At 40.0% G+C, this 18,773-nt stretch overlaps 2 protein-coding genes across 17 annotated transcripts in view; both read right to left on the bottom strand.

Moving 5' to 3' along the window:
- SYNRG (synergin gamma) overlaps positions 1–7,571 on the bottom strand; it is a 93,503-nt gene extending 85,932 nt beyond the window's left edge. For 11 of the 12 annotated variants that reach the window (XM_024127866.3, XM_055090565.1, XM_055090567.1 and 8 more), the window contains exons 1-2: positions 7,445–7,552; positions 257–297 (exon numbers count right to left, since the gene is read on the bottom strand). In XM_024127866.3, the coding sequence (XP_023983634.1) occupies positions 257–297; positions 7,445–7,521 (118 nt within the window). In that variant the 5' untranslated portion in view covers positions 7,522–7,552. Of the gene's footprint in view, positions 1–256; positions 298–7,444 lie in introns of all 12 variants that reach the window. The other variant, XM_024127871.2, reaches the window with a different exon arrangement.
- Positions 7,572–10,213: 2,642 nt separating this feature from the next.
- The window catches only part of DDX52 (DExD-box helicase 52), a 29,507-nt gene continuing 20,947 nt past the window's right edge, over positions 10,214–18,773 (bottom strand). The window contains exons 10-16 of one of the 5 annotated variants that reach the window (XR_447951.3): positions 16,866–16,988; positions 16,583–16,733; positions 16,338–16,413; positions 14,084–14,155; positions 13,420–13,512; positions 11,994–12,203; positions 10,214–10,767 (exon numbers count right to left, since the gene is read on the bottom strand). Coding sequence is in view for 4 of the 5 variants with exons in the window: in XM_007110529.4 (XP_007110591.1) it covers positions 12,131–12,203; positions 13,420–13,512; positions 14,084–14,155; positions 16,338–16,413; positions 16,583–16,733; positions 16,866–16,988 (588 nt within the window). In the remaining variant the exon portion in view is untranslated. Of the gene's footprint in view, positions 10,768–10,797; positions 12,204–13,419; positions 13,513–14,083; positions 14,156–16,337; positions 16,414–16,582; positions 16,734–16,865; positions 16,989–18,773 lie in introns of those variants that run through there. The other 4 variants (XM_007110530.3, XM_007110531.4, XM_007110529.4 and 1 more) reach the window with 4 other exon arrangements.

Raw genomic sequence — 18,773 nt, 5'->3', positions numbered from 1 at the left:
CCTTCATCTCTGAGGTTAAATAATAACCTGTCAATATAATGCTTAAATAAGTTTGGGAGAAATGAGGAATGATCTTTCTTATTCGCCAAATTACACAATTTTTGAGAAATTTTAAGAGTAAGCTGTCATAGAGGTTCGAAACTATAAGAAAATTTTACTCTATTTGGCAGCAATAGAACTTTTTTACCCAATTAATCCCCAAGTTCAGAAACATAATAGTGAAAAATGAAAGTTGAAAACTTAAGCTTTCACATACCTTGAGGGGGTCTTATTCCACCTGCAACTGGAAACATGAAGCTGAAAACAGAACAAAAATATATCAGGATCTTCCTATGTGCAAAGAGTTCAGATAAAACATGTAACATTTCACATAAATAAAAAAATTACAGCCTGGGCCCTGGCATCTGTTCCATAGTACAATATTGAATTATCCACCATCAATACAGATTGACCATCCACAGGATGCATGACAGTCGGCATGTTAGTGTAGGGAGAAAATTTTTGAGCCAGAAGACAGAAGACCTTGAAACTGGTCCTGGTTCTGTCACTGTGTGACTCCCCTGGATTCCAATCTCCCCATCCATAAAATGAGAGGGCTGGATTAGATTCAATTCAGTGAACATTTATTGGGTGCCTACTACATGAAAGGCCTGAATGAGCTCAGTCTCGCTGAAGACACAGATGCAGGCAAATAACTTTAACATAGGACAGAATGTGCTAAGGGCTGTGAGAGGGCCAGAATACTAACAGAAATGAGAAGAAAAAGATTAATTTTATGGTTTATATCTTGGGAAGTTTTTTGGAGGTATCTCTTGAGCTGAATCTTAAAGAGAGGCACACTATATAGCTTGAGCAAAATCTCAGAGGCCGGAACTGTAGTGTGTTCAGAGAAATGATTTAAGGTTGAATATAAGATATAGGACTGAAAAAGTAAGCAAAATGTAGAGGGCCTTTAAAATGTTTGATTTTATTTTGAGAATTGTATAAAGTCAGAGATTTTTTTTAAACTGTGGTAAAATATACACAATATAAAATTTTACCATTTTAACCGTTTTTAAGTGTACAGTTCAGTGGCATTACAATGGTGGACAACTATCACCATGATCCATTTCCAGAGCTTTTTCATCATCACAAACAGAAACTCTGTACCCATTAAAAAATAACTTCCCATTACTTTTTCCCCACAACCCCTGGTAACCACTATTCTACCTTCTGGCTTGATGAACTTGTCTATTCTAGCTACCTAATATTAAGTGGAATCATACAATACTTGTCCTTTTGTATCTGGCTTATTTCACTTAGCATAACGTTTTCAAGGTTCATCAATGCTGTAGCACACATGAGAATTTCATTCTTTTTTATGGCTGAATAATACTCCATTGTATGTATATACCACATTTTGCTTATCCATTCATCTGTTGATGGACAGCTGGGTTGGGTGTTGTGAATAATACTGCTATGAACACTGGTGTACAAGTATTTGTTTGCGTCCCTCTTTCAATTCTTCTGGGTTTCTAACTAGGAGTGGAATTGTTAGGTCATAGAGTAATTCTACGTTTACTTTTTGAAAAACTGCCAAACTCTTTTCAACAGCAGCTACACCATTTTACATTCCCACTAGCAATGCACCAGGGTTCCAATTTCTCCACATCCTCACCAACACTTGTTATTTTCTGAATTTTTGTTTGTTTGTTTATAATGATAGTTATCCTAATGGGTATGAGAGGGTATCTCATTGTGATTTAGATCTACATTTCCCTGATGTCATACATTTTTCTCTAGTGAAATGATCAGAAATGTGCTGTAGGGCTTCCCTGGTGGTGCAGTAGTTAAGAATCCGCCTGCCAATGTCGGGGACATGGGTTCGAGCCCTGGTGCGGGAAGATCCCACATGCCGCAGAGTCACTAAGCCCGCACCACAACTACTGAGCCTGCGCGCCACAACTACTGAGCCCATGCGCCACAACTACTGAAGCCCGCGCGCCTAGAGCCCAAGCTCTGCAACTAGAGAAGCCACTGCAGTGAGAAGCCCACGCACTGCAACAAAGAGTAGCACCCACTCGCCGCAACTAGAGAAAGCCTGAGCAGCAACGAAGACACAACACAGCCAAAACAATAAATAAATAAAAGAAATACACTTACTAAAAACAATCTAGATTTATAAAAAAAAAAAAAAAGAAATGTGCTGTAGGTTTCTCTGGCAATGGGGTATGACAGAGAAGACTTGAAGTAACAAGAATTAGCTAAGAAACTATTACAATAATCTCAATAAGAAATGAAAAGGGTCATAACCAGAGTAGTGGGAATGGAAAAGAAGAGGTGAATGAAATCTATTTAAAAGGAAGAATCAACAGGACTTAGCAACTACCAGGATGGAGAACAGCACTGAAAAAGCAGAAAGGGCTGAAGATGCTGCCGAGATTTTGGGCCTGAGCAACTGTAAGGATGGTGACACTGTTTACCTGCTGACAGGAACCCAGTGTGAGCAGGTCTGGGGAGAAAGGTATTAGGAGGGTGTCCACGAGGAGCAATCTAATAGGAAACCAGAAAAGTAACTCCAGCTAAGGGAAGAGTCTGCATCTATCTACTTAGGCTCTTTTAAATAAAGGTAAAAAAAGAAAAAAATTAAAGTCTGGTTGTGGATGAAAGAGCCAAAGGGATGTATACATAGTGAGAAGACAACAAAGGAAAACCTTGGAGAATTCTTAGTGAAAACTGAGTATGGAATGGTCACTGAGAACCAAAGAAGTTGCTTATAACTGAGAGTTATAACAGGAAGGACTGTATTTAAGGAAAAAGTGTCTAACGCTGTAGAGAAGCTGCTAAGAATGAGGATTACTAAATAAAGATCGCTGTTTTCGAAAATGGTGATCTTTGAGTGAACGGTTTCAACAGAGGAAGAGGAAGGGACCTGCACAGACAAAGATTTAGGATACAAAAGATATACTTAGTGATAGCTAAAACAAGGTTTTTGAGAGGATGGGATTAACGCAGCAAAAGGAAGAGGGACTTCATTCTCTGAGCCCGGAGGGAAAGGAAATGGGACAGATCAAGGAAGAAAAAATCTGAGTGGGAAAAGTCCTTAATCTGGGAGTCAAGGATCTGAAGGGGGTTTCTCGATAGTCTTTAAAGATATAGTGAGATCAGGAATGGTATGCCAAATTTATGTGTCCTTGCATTTTTCTATTGTACAACACTCTCCCTTCCCAGAAAAAGGGCTAAAAATCAAACTTCAGAGTATTTTAGCTCTAAAATATTTTAATCAACAAGATTTTTTTGTAAGGTGGTTCACAAATTTCTAGTTGGACATCTATCTGATTACAGCCTTGTAGAGGATCTGAACCATTCGCAAATTCTGCTGACAAGCGAGCCCGCACCAAAGAGAGAGGTCTGAACAGTGAACAGCTTTTCTGAACTGCACACAAGACGTATTAGCTAAGTAATGTGTTAACTGGATAAAGTGTTTAAATTGCAAGTTGAAATTTGGTAGGATTCAATTTTTAAAAAAGTTACTCATACACTAAGACTTAAGTAGTCAACCTACTGAGACTTTCCAAATCAGTCTTAAAGATTACAATCACCAACAGGGCTTAGTGGCTAAGTAAAAACTGGACACTCAAGTGACATTTTCTTTTCTCTAGCTCTGCCACAAAGTAACCGTGAAGCTCTATGCAATCCCTTTCACCACCCTGTCCTGTTTGCCCTTTGTCAAACGAGGACACAGAACCACAAGTTTGCCAAGGTCCTAACTAAGACAACCAAATAATGTACAGACATATAAAGGCTACTTTAAAAACATAAACAAAAACTAAATTAAGAACATTACTAATGCTGGAGAGGGTGTGGAGAAAAGGGAACACTCTTGCACTGCTAGTGGGAATGTAAATTGATACAGCCACTATGGAGAACAGTATGGAGGTTCCTTAAAAAACTACAAATAGAACCATAGCTTACCCTTCCCCCTCTCCATATCCTCAACTGCCCTGTTACCTCACCATCAACCAATCAGAGAACGGTACATGAGCTGATCACATACTCCGGAACACCCCTCCTTCACCCGGCCTTTAAAAAGGCTTTGCCCTAGTAGGTCTGTGTTTTATTAGAGCAAAGCCTTTTTAAAGGCCGGGTGAAGGAGGGGTGTTCCAGAGTATGTGATCAGCTCATGTACCGTTCTCTGATTGGTTGATGGTGAGGTAACAGGGCAGTTGAGGATATGGAGAGGGGGAAGGGTAAGCTATGACGAAGTGAGAGAGTGGCATGGACATATATACACTACCAAACGTAGGGTGGATAGCTAGTGGGAAGCAGCCGCATAGCACAGGGAGATCAGCTAGGTGGTTTGTGACCACCTAGAGGGGTGGGACTAGAGGGGTGGGAGGGAGGGAGACGCAAGAGGGAAGAGATATGGGAACATATGTATATGTATAACTGATTCACTTTGTTGTAAACCAGAAACTAACACACCATTGTAAAGCAATTATACTCCAATAAAGATGTTAAAAAAAAAAAAAAAAAGAACATTACTGACAAACATGACTTACTCCAGTAATTATACAACCCAAACTACCTACTGACCTACAGACCTACTCTCTGAAATGTTTAGACTACTAACAGCAACATGCTTAAAGACTGGTTAAACAAGCAGCTAAGTAAGATATTGATAAGACAGCAGAAGTTTGGCAAAAAAATGGGCAACAAGATGACAAACAATTTGAAGCAGAACTGTGAGCCCTGCTTGTCACATGCCTATCTCATTCATCCTCCCCTTTCAGTTACCTTTGCTACTAACCCAGATCAGCCTTCACTTCTCTCTGAGGCCTGGACTCAGCAAGACTTCCTAATGGATCTCACCTGCAGACTGTGGCGTCTAACACAGCTCACGTAGCACAGGTGAGGTGCATCTAGCTAAGGGACCATTTGATAAAGCTACTCCTGGGATTAAAACAATGTAATGATTCCCCCTTAAACTGAACTTTTTAAGTTTATATTCAAGGCCCTCTCCAGTTTTCACACAACTTTTTCAGTTTTATCTCACAAAACTCTTTTCTCCCACTCAGTGCCACAGTCCATCTGGCCTACCTGCTGTCCCCTAATGTTCACTGGGCCTACCCATCTCCATGACAATCTCTTGACCCCTTCCTCTTCCTTGAAATGAGGCCCAATTGAAATACCTCTTCTTTGCCTACAACGTTGCTTGAATCTACAAATATTTACAGAATGTATTCTATGTGTAGAATGTGCTAGAAGCAGTGGAAGATAAAAAGATGACGAGGCCCTTAAGGAGCTTATAAAAGCAGGAAATAGACAAGCTCACAAATGATACTATCCCAGAAGGACACAGTCTAATCAAGATCTTTCAACTGTTTCTTTCCTGCCATACTTTAAAAAAGAAAAAAAAGTTATACTTCTCATCTCTTGCGTAAATTTTGCCCTTTATACAACTCTACTATTTATTCTAAAGTAGTCCATTCAGGATACCAATCAAAAGTAGGCTAACATTAATAAAGCTCGAAAATGCCTGTGCTTTTTGCTTAGCCTCTTAGGAAGGACAGAGACAAGTACCTAAGAAATATAGTAAATCATAGTTCACGGATTTCCTCCATTAAAAGCTGAGAAAGGTTGCCTGGTTCTTTTTCTTTTCCCTAAAATATACTTAGGGTACCAACCATAACGTTAGCTTCCTTATAAAAAACCACCTCAGCCCTCACCACCGCTCTCTAAAAACCACATTCTTTCTTTATACAGCTTCTCAGCCTCAGAAAATCTCCAGTATAATATTTATCACACATTTTACAAGATAAAGCTGATTTGCTCTCCCACATATCCTCTAGAGCTTAAGAATGTAATGTTACTACCACCAAATGTTAAATAGGAAAGAAATTTTTAATTTTTAATTTAAAAAATTTTAATTTGTCTAATTTCTATCACAATTCAGGCCATATTTAGAAAAAAAAATGTGTTCATGGACCAATGATGTTAAACTACTACAAACTAAGGGGAATGATCCACTCAACTTTCTACAACCAAACTCCTCTCCACCTGAAAAAAACAAAAAAACCCCAAACCAAAACAACAACAAAACCCCCCAAAACCCGTGCCTAGAATGCCAAATTCTTTTAAGTTTATATTTCCCCAGAACTTGGTGCCATGATTCATCATACGCTTGATCAAATTAATGCCACTCAAGAACATTTTAGAAACTGTTGTCACATTCAGAAAAGACAGATTATTACATATTTGTCTTCCCTAGCCAGAAACTGACTTATATCAAGTATTCATGAAAAACTCTAATGAAACAGTGGAAATCAGAAAACAAAAGAGAAAGAAAACAGTTTTAAATCTAGAGAGCAAGACGTGAAAAAGAGAAAGTGAAAAATGCGGCTGCACACAGGTGAACAGTGACTGCTCTCTTTTCCTGGCATATATAGAAGCACCTGCAGGACGTGATGATTTTAAAGCCTTCACACTGTGGTGTTCATGACTCCAAAATAAAACACTGCATTAAAAAAAAAAACCTAACACTTTGTTTTCCAAAAATAATTTAGGATGAAGATAAAAAGCTAAATTTATCTCCAAATGTGTATGAACCTCGGGTTGGCTAGCAAAACAAAGTTAGACTAGGTCATTACAGAAGTGGGATGAAAACTTCCCAGAATCAAATATTTCCTCAAATGATGAACTTGTCAGGTTGCAAATGTTCATCTCTTTTATTGTTCTCGATATGAGAGCCACTGGCGATTAGTAGTTGGAATTGACAGCAGATTTGTTTAAGGGCTAAGTAAAAGTCTGGAAGCTTTGTTTTGATAACTGCGTATGTGCTGTTTAACAGTGAATTGTTCTTTAGTAAGAAGACAGGTGTTAAAACTACCTCTACAAGAGCTCTATATACTAATACAAAGGTCTTCAGATTTTCCAGCTGTTTCTGGTGTGTTAAGGAAAAAATAAAAAGGACATAACACTGAAAAACAGAGTACACGTACACACACACACACACACACACACACACACACACACACACACACCTTGGAAACACTTGTGCATCTCTGTGAACAGATTTTTCAGAGCCCCTGGTCAAGCCCTGGGAAAAGGAAGTCTCTGGTCGCTTCAAATCCAGCGGGGCTAGAAGCGAGGCGTCGGGGTTCCTCCTTTATCCACCCAGCCGGGTGGCAGCCGCACTGATGGGACACTCACCTCCGCCCCTCTCCTCCCCGCTCAGCCCCAGCAACCAGTGCCCCCGAGCCTGCAGGACAAGAGTCGGGCGCCCGGGCTCCATCCGCCCCTTCGGCCTAGGTTCCCGGAGGACGACCCCTCCTCCCGCAGCCCAGTTCCGAGGGAAAAGGGGTCGGCGCGGGCGAAAACCGCCATAACCGCCGACCACCAGTCGCCGGTGCCGGGTCTGCTCTGCGTCTACGAGGCGCGTCCCGGCCCAGGTCTTCACACCCACCTGCCTCCCCCGGCAGGCCCCGCGCCAGCTCCCGCGGCCCCGCCGCCGCCAGCTCCCGTTCCCGGCCGCAGCGCCATCTTGCTCCGGGCCAGCCGCCGCCGCCGCCGCCGCCGCCACCTTCCCAGCAGCTGTCAGCTGCCGACAGCCACTTCCGGGGCAAACGCAGGACCCCACCTCACCGCGGCCTGGGCGACGGGGCGGGACCGCGCGCCCACGTGACCCTTCGCGTCTGGGGGAGGAGTTGCGCTCCCTCGTCACGTGACCCGGCCACAGCTGAGGGCCCGCCAGGTGCAATTCTAGTTCAGGGGCTGGTGGGGTGGTCTGGTCCCGGCTCCAGGGGAGTTGATTCATTCTCAGGCAAGGCTCTGTGGAGAACCCAGCTGGCCGCCGAGCGGCAAGGCGTCATCATTCCTCCGTTTGAAAAACCATCGTCTTGCTTAGTGGAAAGAGTACACTGAGTCCTGTTTTTTAACCTGGATGGTGGGTACACGGGTGTTCTTTTATTGTTACTTTTTTTTTTTTTTTTTGGTACTTGGGCCTCTTACTGTTGTGGCCCCTCCCGTTGCGGAGCACAGGCTCCGAACGCGCAGGCTCAGCGGCCATGGCTCACGGGCCTAGCCGCTCTGCGGCATGTGGGATATTCCCGGACCGGGGCACGAATCCGTGTCCCCTGCATAGGCAGGCAAACCACCACTGCGCCACCAGGGAAGCCCTATTGTTACTCTTTACACAAAGAATAGATGGATCTTGAATGCCCCTTTGATAGCATCTCAGCGCCGATTAGTGATGAGCTCTACTTTTTCCCAGGAACTCGGCAGCTTCCTTTTGGTACCCACCCTAAAAGCCGAAGGTGTTTAGCCACCTGGTAATCCCCGTTTTCCCTATACTTACAATCAGGGCCAAAACAGTGGTGCTTGGAAAAGTTCATTGCTCCGAACCTACCTGGGCATATTTTCACTGTGATTTTTTTTTTCCTAATCAAACTACTGTAGGTAAATATAAAAGTTGAATGTAAACTTTTTCAAGCCCTCAAGTGGAGTCTGCTTACCAGCAAGTAACGGATTATAATTAGTTTTATCTTTTACTCTTGCCTCAGGGCTTTTACTGGGAAAAATTTGTAATAATAGTTATCGTTTATTGGGCACAATCACTGGTCAGGAACTTTACTGTATTTTTTCAAATCCTCAGTGTCCCTAAGAGCTAGTATTGGCATTTCACAGATAAGAAAATCAAGGTTAAAAGTAGTAATTTACCCAGATCAAACAGCTGCAAAACAGCAGGACCAGGATCAAAATCCAAGGTGTTTGACTTCAAAGTCCTTGCTCATTTCAGCTAGAGCCAGCTATTTAATTATGCTTTTTTTCCCCCATAATTGTCCACTAACTTCATTCCTCCCCTTTAGATGGAACTGTGTAGCAGATGTTCCAATCGACATAAACTGATATATAACTAAATTCAGTATTAATCCATTGACAAATCAAGATGCTACAGGCTTATGTAGCCACTTTTAAGGATGGGTGATTGCACAGGAGAAAATAATAAAAAAAAAAAAAAAGAGGAAATAAAGTCAAACGAAGGGAGTATTTCAAAGATCATAGACCATATGACTCAGGATGTCAGCGTTCCACGATATTTCCAGTCCAGGTTAGATGCTGTCCTGTGATGATTCAGCATTGTGGCCTTATGTCTAACACGGCATCTACCACACTATTTGTTCCTTTCCTTTATGCCCACTACACTGTAAGGGCAGGGACTGTGTTACCAAGACTTGTATTCCTAACCAAATATATAATGTTTGGTTAAGGAATATATTGTGAAGTTATGACGTGTCAGGTACAGTGCTAGGTACTTCTAATCTTGAGACATAGTCGGTATTACCCTCAATTTCACAAACAAACTGAACCTCTGAGAAATTAAAGAACTTAAAACAACTGGCAAATAGGTGGCACCAGTACACCTACTTCCAGAATATATTTTGAGTCAAGGCTCTGGTTGCAAGAACAAAAAAATCACAGGCTTGTAAGTATTTCTTGCACCTTGTAGCAATAGGTCTCCACTTACGTAAATTCTGAAGATGAACAATTTTTGTCTCATCTAAAATATTTAAGTTGCAGTCTACCCATCCTGACTCTAGAATAAAAGACTGAGAATACAGGAAATAAGTTTAATTCAAATGTTGCTGAGAAAAGGTTATCTGTATTATAGTATTACAGTACTGATAACTAAAATTCATGTCAGGCACCATTCCAAGTACCTTACATGTATGAAGTCGATTTTTTATTCCACTGTACAAAAGTAGCAACTGAGGAAAATCTGCTAAGAGTGAATAGTCTCTATCACTGTATAATCATAATCCTTTACCTTTGGCAGAGACCTGCATACTATCCGGATGAAGGGCCATAAAGCCTTAGGAAAGATAAGCTGTAAGAGAACGGAGCCAGAGGTGGATCAAGTAACAGGAACATTCTTCCTTATCAGGATAAAATGTTTATCACTTTTCGAGCAAAGTCATCTCAAATGGAAAGAGACAGGAAAGAACATGGTTAAATGATGGAAAATGAAGTAAGAAAGGGAGAAGCTGACCATAATCTTATAGCTGCAACATTATGAAGGTAAGGTCTGAGCTACGATAGGGATGAGGTAAAAGATATTTATATATAGATCAAAGAATTTAAAATCCTAGTGAACTTGAATAACCAGCCATATAAAAGGCATCTTCTTGTGGCTCATATCACAAAAGGCCATCAACAAATTAAGAAACAGTGAAAATAAAGAGAGCAGTAGGTTTATTCTTGGTAGACAGCCCATGCGGCTTCTTGTCCATCCAAAAAAAAAAAAAAAGTGGGTGGGAAGGGGCATTCAACCTCAAGACTTTACTTCGCAATGTGGTTCCAAATGCCTCTCCACAGCATACATGACACCCTCCTCCACACCTGAAGAGAAAAATCCAGTTCACCACATTTGAGTGTTGTTATTTTTAGCATAAACTTTTGTTCTTCTGTAAGAAGCATTGCTCTGGATTCAAACCACATGAATGTCAATGAATGTTTTTTCCATTATATAATCATTTAAAAAATCACCTATGAATTGGAACTTGACATGATACACTGATAGTTTAGGATCATTTTTCACTAGTCCCATGTTCTTGTAGTTGATTTCAAATGTTTGGTACAGGTGATTATAAGACAATGTATTCCATGAAAACAACATTCATGCTGGAATCATACAATCACATTTGTGATATAGTCTTTTTAGAAGTCTGTTTTTAACTTTTGTCCTCAGGAGTTACTTTCTTCTTGCTGTTCTGACCAGTGACCTTCTTCCTGTGACAACGAAAGGAAAGTTGAATTAAAAATTTTAGATATATGTACTTTCCAAAACTCTACCAGTTTAATAAACATTTACTGAAACCTCCTGTATAATCAAGTATACGAGGCACTAGGAACACAAAGATGTGTCTTTGCCCTTTAGAAAACCACATCCACCTAAGTGAGACAGAAACACCACAGTAAACTACACTACAACATGGTATAAAAGACAGATTCTGATCCTGAATTAATAAGAAGAGTTCACATTGATTAAATGCCAGATACTGTTTATAAGTCGTTTATATGTATCAACTCAGATAGTCTTCCTAACTTACAAAGAAGATTCTATTACTACCCTCATTTTACAGATGTGGAAAATGAGGTAGAGTGGTTAAGTAACTTGCTGATCGTCACACACTGGTAATAAATATTAGACATGACACTGGTAAAAATTTTAGACATGACAGTCTGATTTTAGAGTTTGGTGAATGGTGAATGCCATCAACTAACTGTTAACACAGGAAAAGGAAAAAAAGTTTTGAGAAAATCATCAATATTCACATACTACAGTATAGTAATGCAAAGTTCTTAGATATATATCAGTTCATTTAATCCTCCACCAACTCTGAGTGGCAGAGTTGGTATTATTTATATAACTATTTCCATTACATATAGGGGGAAAGAGGCTTAGGGAGGTGAAGTGACTTGTCCAAAATCACACAGGAAAAGGTGTTATCAGAGCCAGTTACTCTGGCTCCAAATCCAATCTCCCCTACGCCCTACTACACCAGTTTGAGTTTGCAGTGCCTGAAGGGACACCCACTAGGCAACAGGCTTCAGGTTTATAGCTCAGTTGGGAAGCTGGGCTTGAAGATATGGACTTAAGATTTATCAGCATAGAGTTGAGGCCACAGGTGTAGGTAGGATCATTAAAGCAACATCTACAGTGGAAAGGTAAGCTAGATACAGATCAGGTCTTGTTTGTATGCTATGTTCAGAAGTATGGCCTTTAAATGTGAAGAAAATAGAGAGAGAACCAAAGCATCTTAAGCAGGGGGCTAGTGACAAGGTTTATACCAGGTGTCCTCAAAGTCTTAGCGCAGCTTTAAGTTTTAATAACCTCAGATCATAAAAGCTACAAACTTACAAAAATCAGCAATTAAAGTGTCATTATTTAAAATATTGATTTTATTATTACAGTTCAACACAGCCACGATCTTATGCTCTAGTCAATTTTCGACCTTTGTAAAAACTTTTATCAGCTGCTGCTCAGTGCCTGAAAGGACCGCATTTGCAACCCTCTCTCTTAAGATCACCCGAAGAATGAGGTTCTGATGTGTACGCAACAATTCTGCGGCAGACCACCACAAGAAAAAGTCTAATGAGACAGATAAGGTGACCAGGCAGGGCAACGTTCTCTACCAATCCACTGGTCTGTCACCCAGGAACTGCTGCCACAAAGAATAAAAATAGAAATGTATTAAGAACGCACAAAACTGAATAAGTACAAGTTAAATTAAAATAGTCTTTCAAATGATGTCGTTTTGTAAGGTTTTAACATTTATTCTATCCAAGTTATTAAAGCTTAAAACCACCAAACCCTTTGGGACACTCGGTACAGTCTATGTACTGGGGCTGAACATTATTTCCCACAATCAATACAAAATGTCAGGCAGACTCTCACTCAGAAGGAAAGTGCAGGTTTTCTCTCCTGGGTTCACCCTGTTCCTCTACACGCCTAAATTTTACCTATCCTTGAACATAATTCTACTTCCTTAAAACTTTCTGTAACTACACCAATCCATAATGATTTTTTCCCTTCTCTAAACTTGTTTTATTTAAAAATTATTCTCTAATTTTTTTCATGTATATTAATCTCCTTTCCCTAACGTCAGGAAAGGCGTCCCATTTTACATCCATTCATACACCTTACTACATATATGTAGTAAGACTGAAGGTGGACAGTGGACAGGTGGACATTTACTTGGTAAATGCCTACATTTTATATATGTTATATATTAATTGGTACTCAGAATTTGAAGAGTGGCATTTCTCCTTAAATAGTGGAAAGAATAGTACTGTGCAGAATATTTTAGCCCACCCCTATGAAATCATGTAGTTTCCTGGCAGTAATAGGCAAAAGGGGTAGTCCTGTGTGTATGCTAAGAAAAAAAAAATCTATGCTTTAAAATCCTCAAAAACTCAGCTAAATGACTACAAATTTACCCAAGTCATACCGTTCAGAGGTGTTACAATGTGCTTCAGCATAAGCCCAAGATCCTACTGAAATCCTGCCCAGAATATGGAGCTCGAAGGAAGACTCCATCAATGTGAGTCAGCAGTCCTAACTATCGGCCTCAGCAGTGTGCCCAGATACAGGCTGTGTGGAGATGGTGGACAGTGCAATTCTAATTCATAGTGAATTGAAATCATATTTTCAAAGATGGAGAAAAACAGATCATTAATATACAGATAAAGAAAAATTCCAAGATTGAATTATCCAAGTTTCCAAATCACAGGCAACCTAAGATATATTACTTCTATTACATTCTATAATGGACTGTAGACCTATCAAATTCTACTTCTAAAAATCTATCCTAAGGAAAAATAATGCTTAGGTTATAAGAATATGCCAGAATCAAACCGTAACTTTTACCATATACTCACCGTTTATCCTTAGCTTTTTCTAAGAAATATTTTGGAGTTGTACTAATGCTCTCCCTTTCCAAAGGCTTCTTAATCATCTTTTTCTTTTGTTTACTGAAAGTTACAAAGAAAGAACTGAATTAAGTGCAACTTAATTTAAAAGAGCTAAAACTAGGTTTGGTTCTTTGGTTCACAAAATTCGTTTCCTTCATCCACTTACAGGTTTACAGTGACACCACTGTATACACTTTAATATACTAGGTTACCTAACAGCATCTAGAGGTAACCCAAAGGGATGATAAATTCAACCAATTTTTTAAAAGGCACTGATTATGATTAAAATATGTCGTGTGTCACTCTTATATCTTGTGCTAACAAACACCAGAGTTTGATTTTGGCCAATTAACTGCTTTTTACCAGTTTTATGAATTAGAACAAAATCTCAGCATATTTCACTCATGTTGAATAATACTTTAAATATCTGAATACTTAAAATTTCAAGGATGAAAAACTCGCACGGAAAGAACAGACAATATTCACAAATATTTAAAAGGAAAATTTTTAATCTTATAATGTTCTAAAAATAGTAGTATTATTAGAACTATAATGTATAAGAGTGTGAAATCAAGAATATATATGTAAAGAGAGAGAGAGAGAGAAGCTCCAGGTAAATTAAAGATTGTACCTTAGTAGTTTTTGGAAACCTTTTATGTATTCTGGGACAGGACATCCGGCCTGCTGGATAACATTGGCAACACTGAAAAAGGTACCCATAAACGTAAATTTGTATCTTGTCAAACTGATGTTTATGTACATAAACCCTCTGCAAAATACAAGAGGAACTAAAACTACACAAACAAAAAAGTAATCCAGTAAAGTGTTCTGATAAATTATTACCAATTATTACCAGATGCAGTCATACTGGATTACTGAGAGAACGGTCTGCTGGACTGAAATCAATGTCTTGATGAAAATTTTAGATAGCAGCTGTTTCTACTCAATATTTAACAAGCCCTAAAAAGCTACTAAGCCCAGTATTGGATGAGACACTGACTGAAGTCAGAGTCACACTTAAATTTATTAAATGATAAGGCTTGACATGGTCTCAAGCTTCTCATGTATACAGTAAGTCCCCTACACATGAACCTTCAAGTTTTGAACTTTCAAAGATGTAAACATGCGTTCGCATGCCCAATCAGGTAAATTAGTTCACATGTCTGGCGTACATTGTCATATGCATACATCCTCTACAAGTGGTTGTGCTTTTGTGTACTTTACTGTACAGTACTGTATAGAGTACAGTAGTACAGTATCTTTGTTTCAAGCCCAGGATGTCCGGAAGCAAGCACAAAAGCAGCAGTGATGTAGCTGGTACTGCTAAGAAGCGCCAGCTGTTGTACCGTACTACTGTACTTTTCAAGGTACTGTACTGTAAGATTAAAAATGTTTTCTTTATTTTGGGGTTTGTTTTTTATGTATTATTTGTGTGAAAACTATTAAAACCTATTACAGTACGTACTATATAGCCGGTTGTGTTAGTTGGGTACCTAGGCTAACTTTGTTGGACTTATGAACAAACTGGACTTAATGAACGCACTCTCGGAACCCAACTTGTTTGTATGTAGGGGACTTACTGTAGTAACTTATTCAATCCTTACAACCCTTTGTAGTAAATACTATCATTATCCCCATTTCCCAGATGGAAAACTGAGGTACACAGTTGCACTGATATGGGGGTCTTCAGATGCACATGCTTGGAGTCGCTGAGAACTCAGGTGAATCTAGGCTGTTGGAATGTACTCCCCTACACACCACATGTGAAAGTCTGATCACAGCAAAATCAAGGCTGACAGAGCCAAGGCTCAGAAGGCATGAAGCAAAATCTTCGCCGAAACTGATAAACAGAATAAAGTACAAACCGCCTACATCCACAACTCAACTTCATTTGTTAGAAATATGAACTGTTGCCAATTATCATCAGCCTAAAATTTCTGTAGGCAGCCCAAATGTAGGAAACTCAGCTTCTATATTAAAATCTATGACGATGGGCTAAATTAAGATAAGATTCTAAAAGTGTATCTATCATAGGTTACCCAGGCTTCAAGGGGCTACAATTGAATATTAGAGTGTGTTACTACAACAGTTTTTCCTCTATGACAGGTGATCCTGGGACTAAACATAAAACTCCAGCTGCCCCTAAGAGTAATGGGAAGAATACACCCATGCTAAGAGATCATTTTGACAGGGCTATAAGAGACTCAGGGGTTAACTTTAAACTATTAATTAATCCAAAAACCTTAATATTACATTTTGAGTAATATCAAGTGATGGCTATTGGGAGAATTCTGTGAGTCTGAAACATTTTTTTTAAAAATTAATTAATTTTTGCCTGCATTAGGTCTTTGTTGCTGCGTGTGGGCTCTTTTTAGTTGCAACGAGTGGGGGCTACTCTTTGTTGTGCACAGGCCTCTCATTAAGGTGGCTTCTCTGGTTGTGGAGTACAGGTTCTAGGTACGCAGGCTTCAGTAGTAGTTCTGGCACATGGGCTCGGTAGTTGTGGCTCACAGGCTCTAGAGCACAGGCTCAGTAGTTGTGGCGCACGGGCTTAGTTGCTCCACGGCATGTGGGATCTTCCTGGACCAGGGCTCGAACCCGTGTCCCCTGCATTGGCAGGCGGATTCTTAACCGCTGTGCCACCAGGGAAGCCCGTGAGTCTGAAACTTAATGAATATTCCATTGTGAATATTTCCAAAATCTAACAATGGACGGGCAAAAACGAGGCCCTCTGATCATTTTTCTTTTTTTCACGGCTAAGGTTTGTTTGACTAATACCATAACAGAATTTGGGACACAGCCATTTTGTAATTATCCGTTAACTATGTATGAGAATAATGAATCAATTTTGCCAACTTAATGCTAAGTGTTTTATCCTAATTTACCTTCTTAATAATGGTTTATCATCTTCAGTGAAAAATGTAACAGCTTTTCCTTTATGCCCGGCTCTTCCAGTTCGACCTAAGAGAAATCAGACCATTAAAAAAACCCTACTTTTGGGCGGAATGGGACCTTCAAGAATCACATATGCAAGTCACTGGATTTTCACAGCACTAAAAACTTGAGCATGCTGAAGGGACGGGAAGTGGTGCTAAGAGAGGTGAGTAGAGGGGTGGGGCACACGACTCACCTATCCTGTGGATATATTCCACTGAGCTGGTTGGAAAGTCATAGTTGATGACCAAGTTCACACCTTTAAAATCGATCCCTCTGGCTAGCAAGGCTGTACAAATAAGAACCCAGATTTTTCCTGCTCTGAAGCTATGGACTGTGTTATCTCTCTGGTTAACAGAACATATATTAAATGTTTTAGTACCACTCTAGGAATGAAAAACAAGTACTTCATAAATTTAATGCCAATTAAAAAAATTTAGTTGTTCGTTATTGCTTTGAAAGTATGCATTTGACTTTACCTGTTGCTGAGTTCTGTCTGCATGAATAACATCCACATTAATACCTTCATATATGAGCTCATGAAAAAGTTCTTTAGCCCTTTCAATGGACTGAACAAAAACAAGAACAGGTGGATTGAAACCCTAAAACAAAGCATACATAATCCATAATCAAGAATATAACTGCAGTATTTCATATGATTTTAGTTCATTTTAATTTAGAAATTGACAAATTTCTTAGACCAGAGGTCCAAGTCTGCCTCTGTCTTCCTCACCATGCATTCTCTACAATGGGTTCTTTCTCTTGTTGTGGAGTACAGGCTCTCCATCTAATTCCAATAATCTTGTCTAATCTTGTCTAATTAATTAATTCCCCTTCATCTTTCTACAGCAATGGATGCCCACTCTTTGAAATAATCATCTGATTGCTTCTGTGCTTCAGAACATTTTTGTTTCTTCTTAAAATGTAATAGCTGTCATTTTAAAAAAAAATACATAAATAAATAAATAATATTTGGCTGTGTTGGGTCTTTGTTTCTATGCGAGGGCTTTCTCTAGTTGCAGCGAGTGGGGGCCACTCTTCATCGCAGTGTGCGGGCCTCTCACTGTCGTGGCCTCTCTTGTTGCGGAGCACAGGCTCCAGACGTGCAGGCTCAGTAGTTGTGGCTCACGGGCCTAGTTGCTGCGCGGCATGTGGGATCTTCCCAGACCAGGGCTCGAACCCGTATCCCCTGCATTGGCAGGCGGATTCTTAACCACTGCGCCACGAGGGAAGCCCCTAGCTGTCATTTTTTAAAAAATAAACTTATTTATTTTAGGCTGTGTTGGGTCTTCGTTGCTGCGTGCGGGTTTTCTCTAGTTGCGGTGAGCGGGGGCTACTCTTCATTGTGGTGTGTGGTCTTCTCACTGTGGTGGCTTCTCCTGTTGCAGAGCACGGGCTCCAGGTGCATGGGCTTCAGCAGTTGTGGCTCGCGGGCTCTAGAGAGCAGGCTCAGTAGTTGTGGTGCACGGGCTTAGTTGCTCCACGGCATGTGGGATCTTCCTGGACCAGGGCTCGAACCCGTGTCCCCTGCATTGGCAGGCGGATTCTCAACCACTGCACCACCAGGGAAGCCCCAATAACTGTCATTTTAACCTGTTATTTATCCTAACTGTGGGTATTCCCCAAAGCTTAGTCCTTGGTTCTCAGTTCTCTCAATATAATCTTTATCTTACCAAGTTACATAAAATCTGTTATCAACCAGCAGCCCTAAGCAAATGATTTTTATTTTTTACATTAATATCATCAAACCCCACCTCTCTCTCAAACCAGCTTTCTATATTTTTACTGTCAGCATTAGGGCTTAACCTTATTATTTTGGTCCACGCATCCTTTCAGAATCTAATGAAAGAAAGCTATGAAGCTTTCTAAAAGGCAACCACACATTCACATAAAATGTTACATATACTTTCAGAAGGTTCACAGAACTCCTGAAGTTTATACATGGCTAAAAATCTCTGGTGTATAATTCCATTTGAGTATCTGTGAAAACCTTAAATTTCCTACTGCCAAATGATATCCTTAAGAACATTAGTAAAACATGCACATAATAGCATTTATTATGTGCCAAGCACTACTTTAAGTACTATATTTCTATTAACTCATTAATAAAACAAAAAACCCCACTCTAGTGTCCTATTCATTAATGCCCCAGTTCTCTAAGAAACCAGCAGAGTGATGTGGGGAGATTCAGGGGCAGATATATACAGGCATACTTTAATTGCACTTTGCAGATATTGTGTTTTTTACGAATTGAAGGTTTGTGGCGACTCAATGTTCAAGAAAGTCTATCGGCACCATATTTTTCCAACAGCGAGTGATCTTTTTTTTTTTTTTTTTTTTTTGCGTTACACGGGCCTCTCACTGTTGTGGCCTCTCCCGTTGCGGAG

This window comes from Physeter macrocephalus, chromosome 14 (assembly GCF_002837175.3).
Source record: "Physeter macrocephalus isolate SW-GA chromosome 14, ASM283717v5, whole genome shotgun sequence".
NCBI classification, from domain to species: Eukaryota; Metazoa; Chordata; class Mammalia; order Artiodactyla; family Physeteridae; genus Physeter; species Physeter macrocephalus.
Note: the sequence above shows the minus strand (reverse complement) of the source record. Positions and strands in the feature narration are given on the sequence as shown.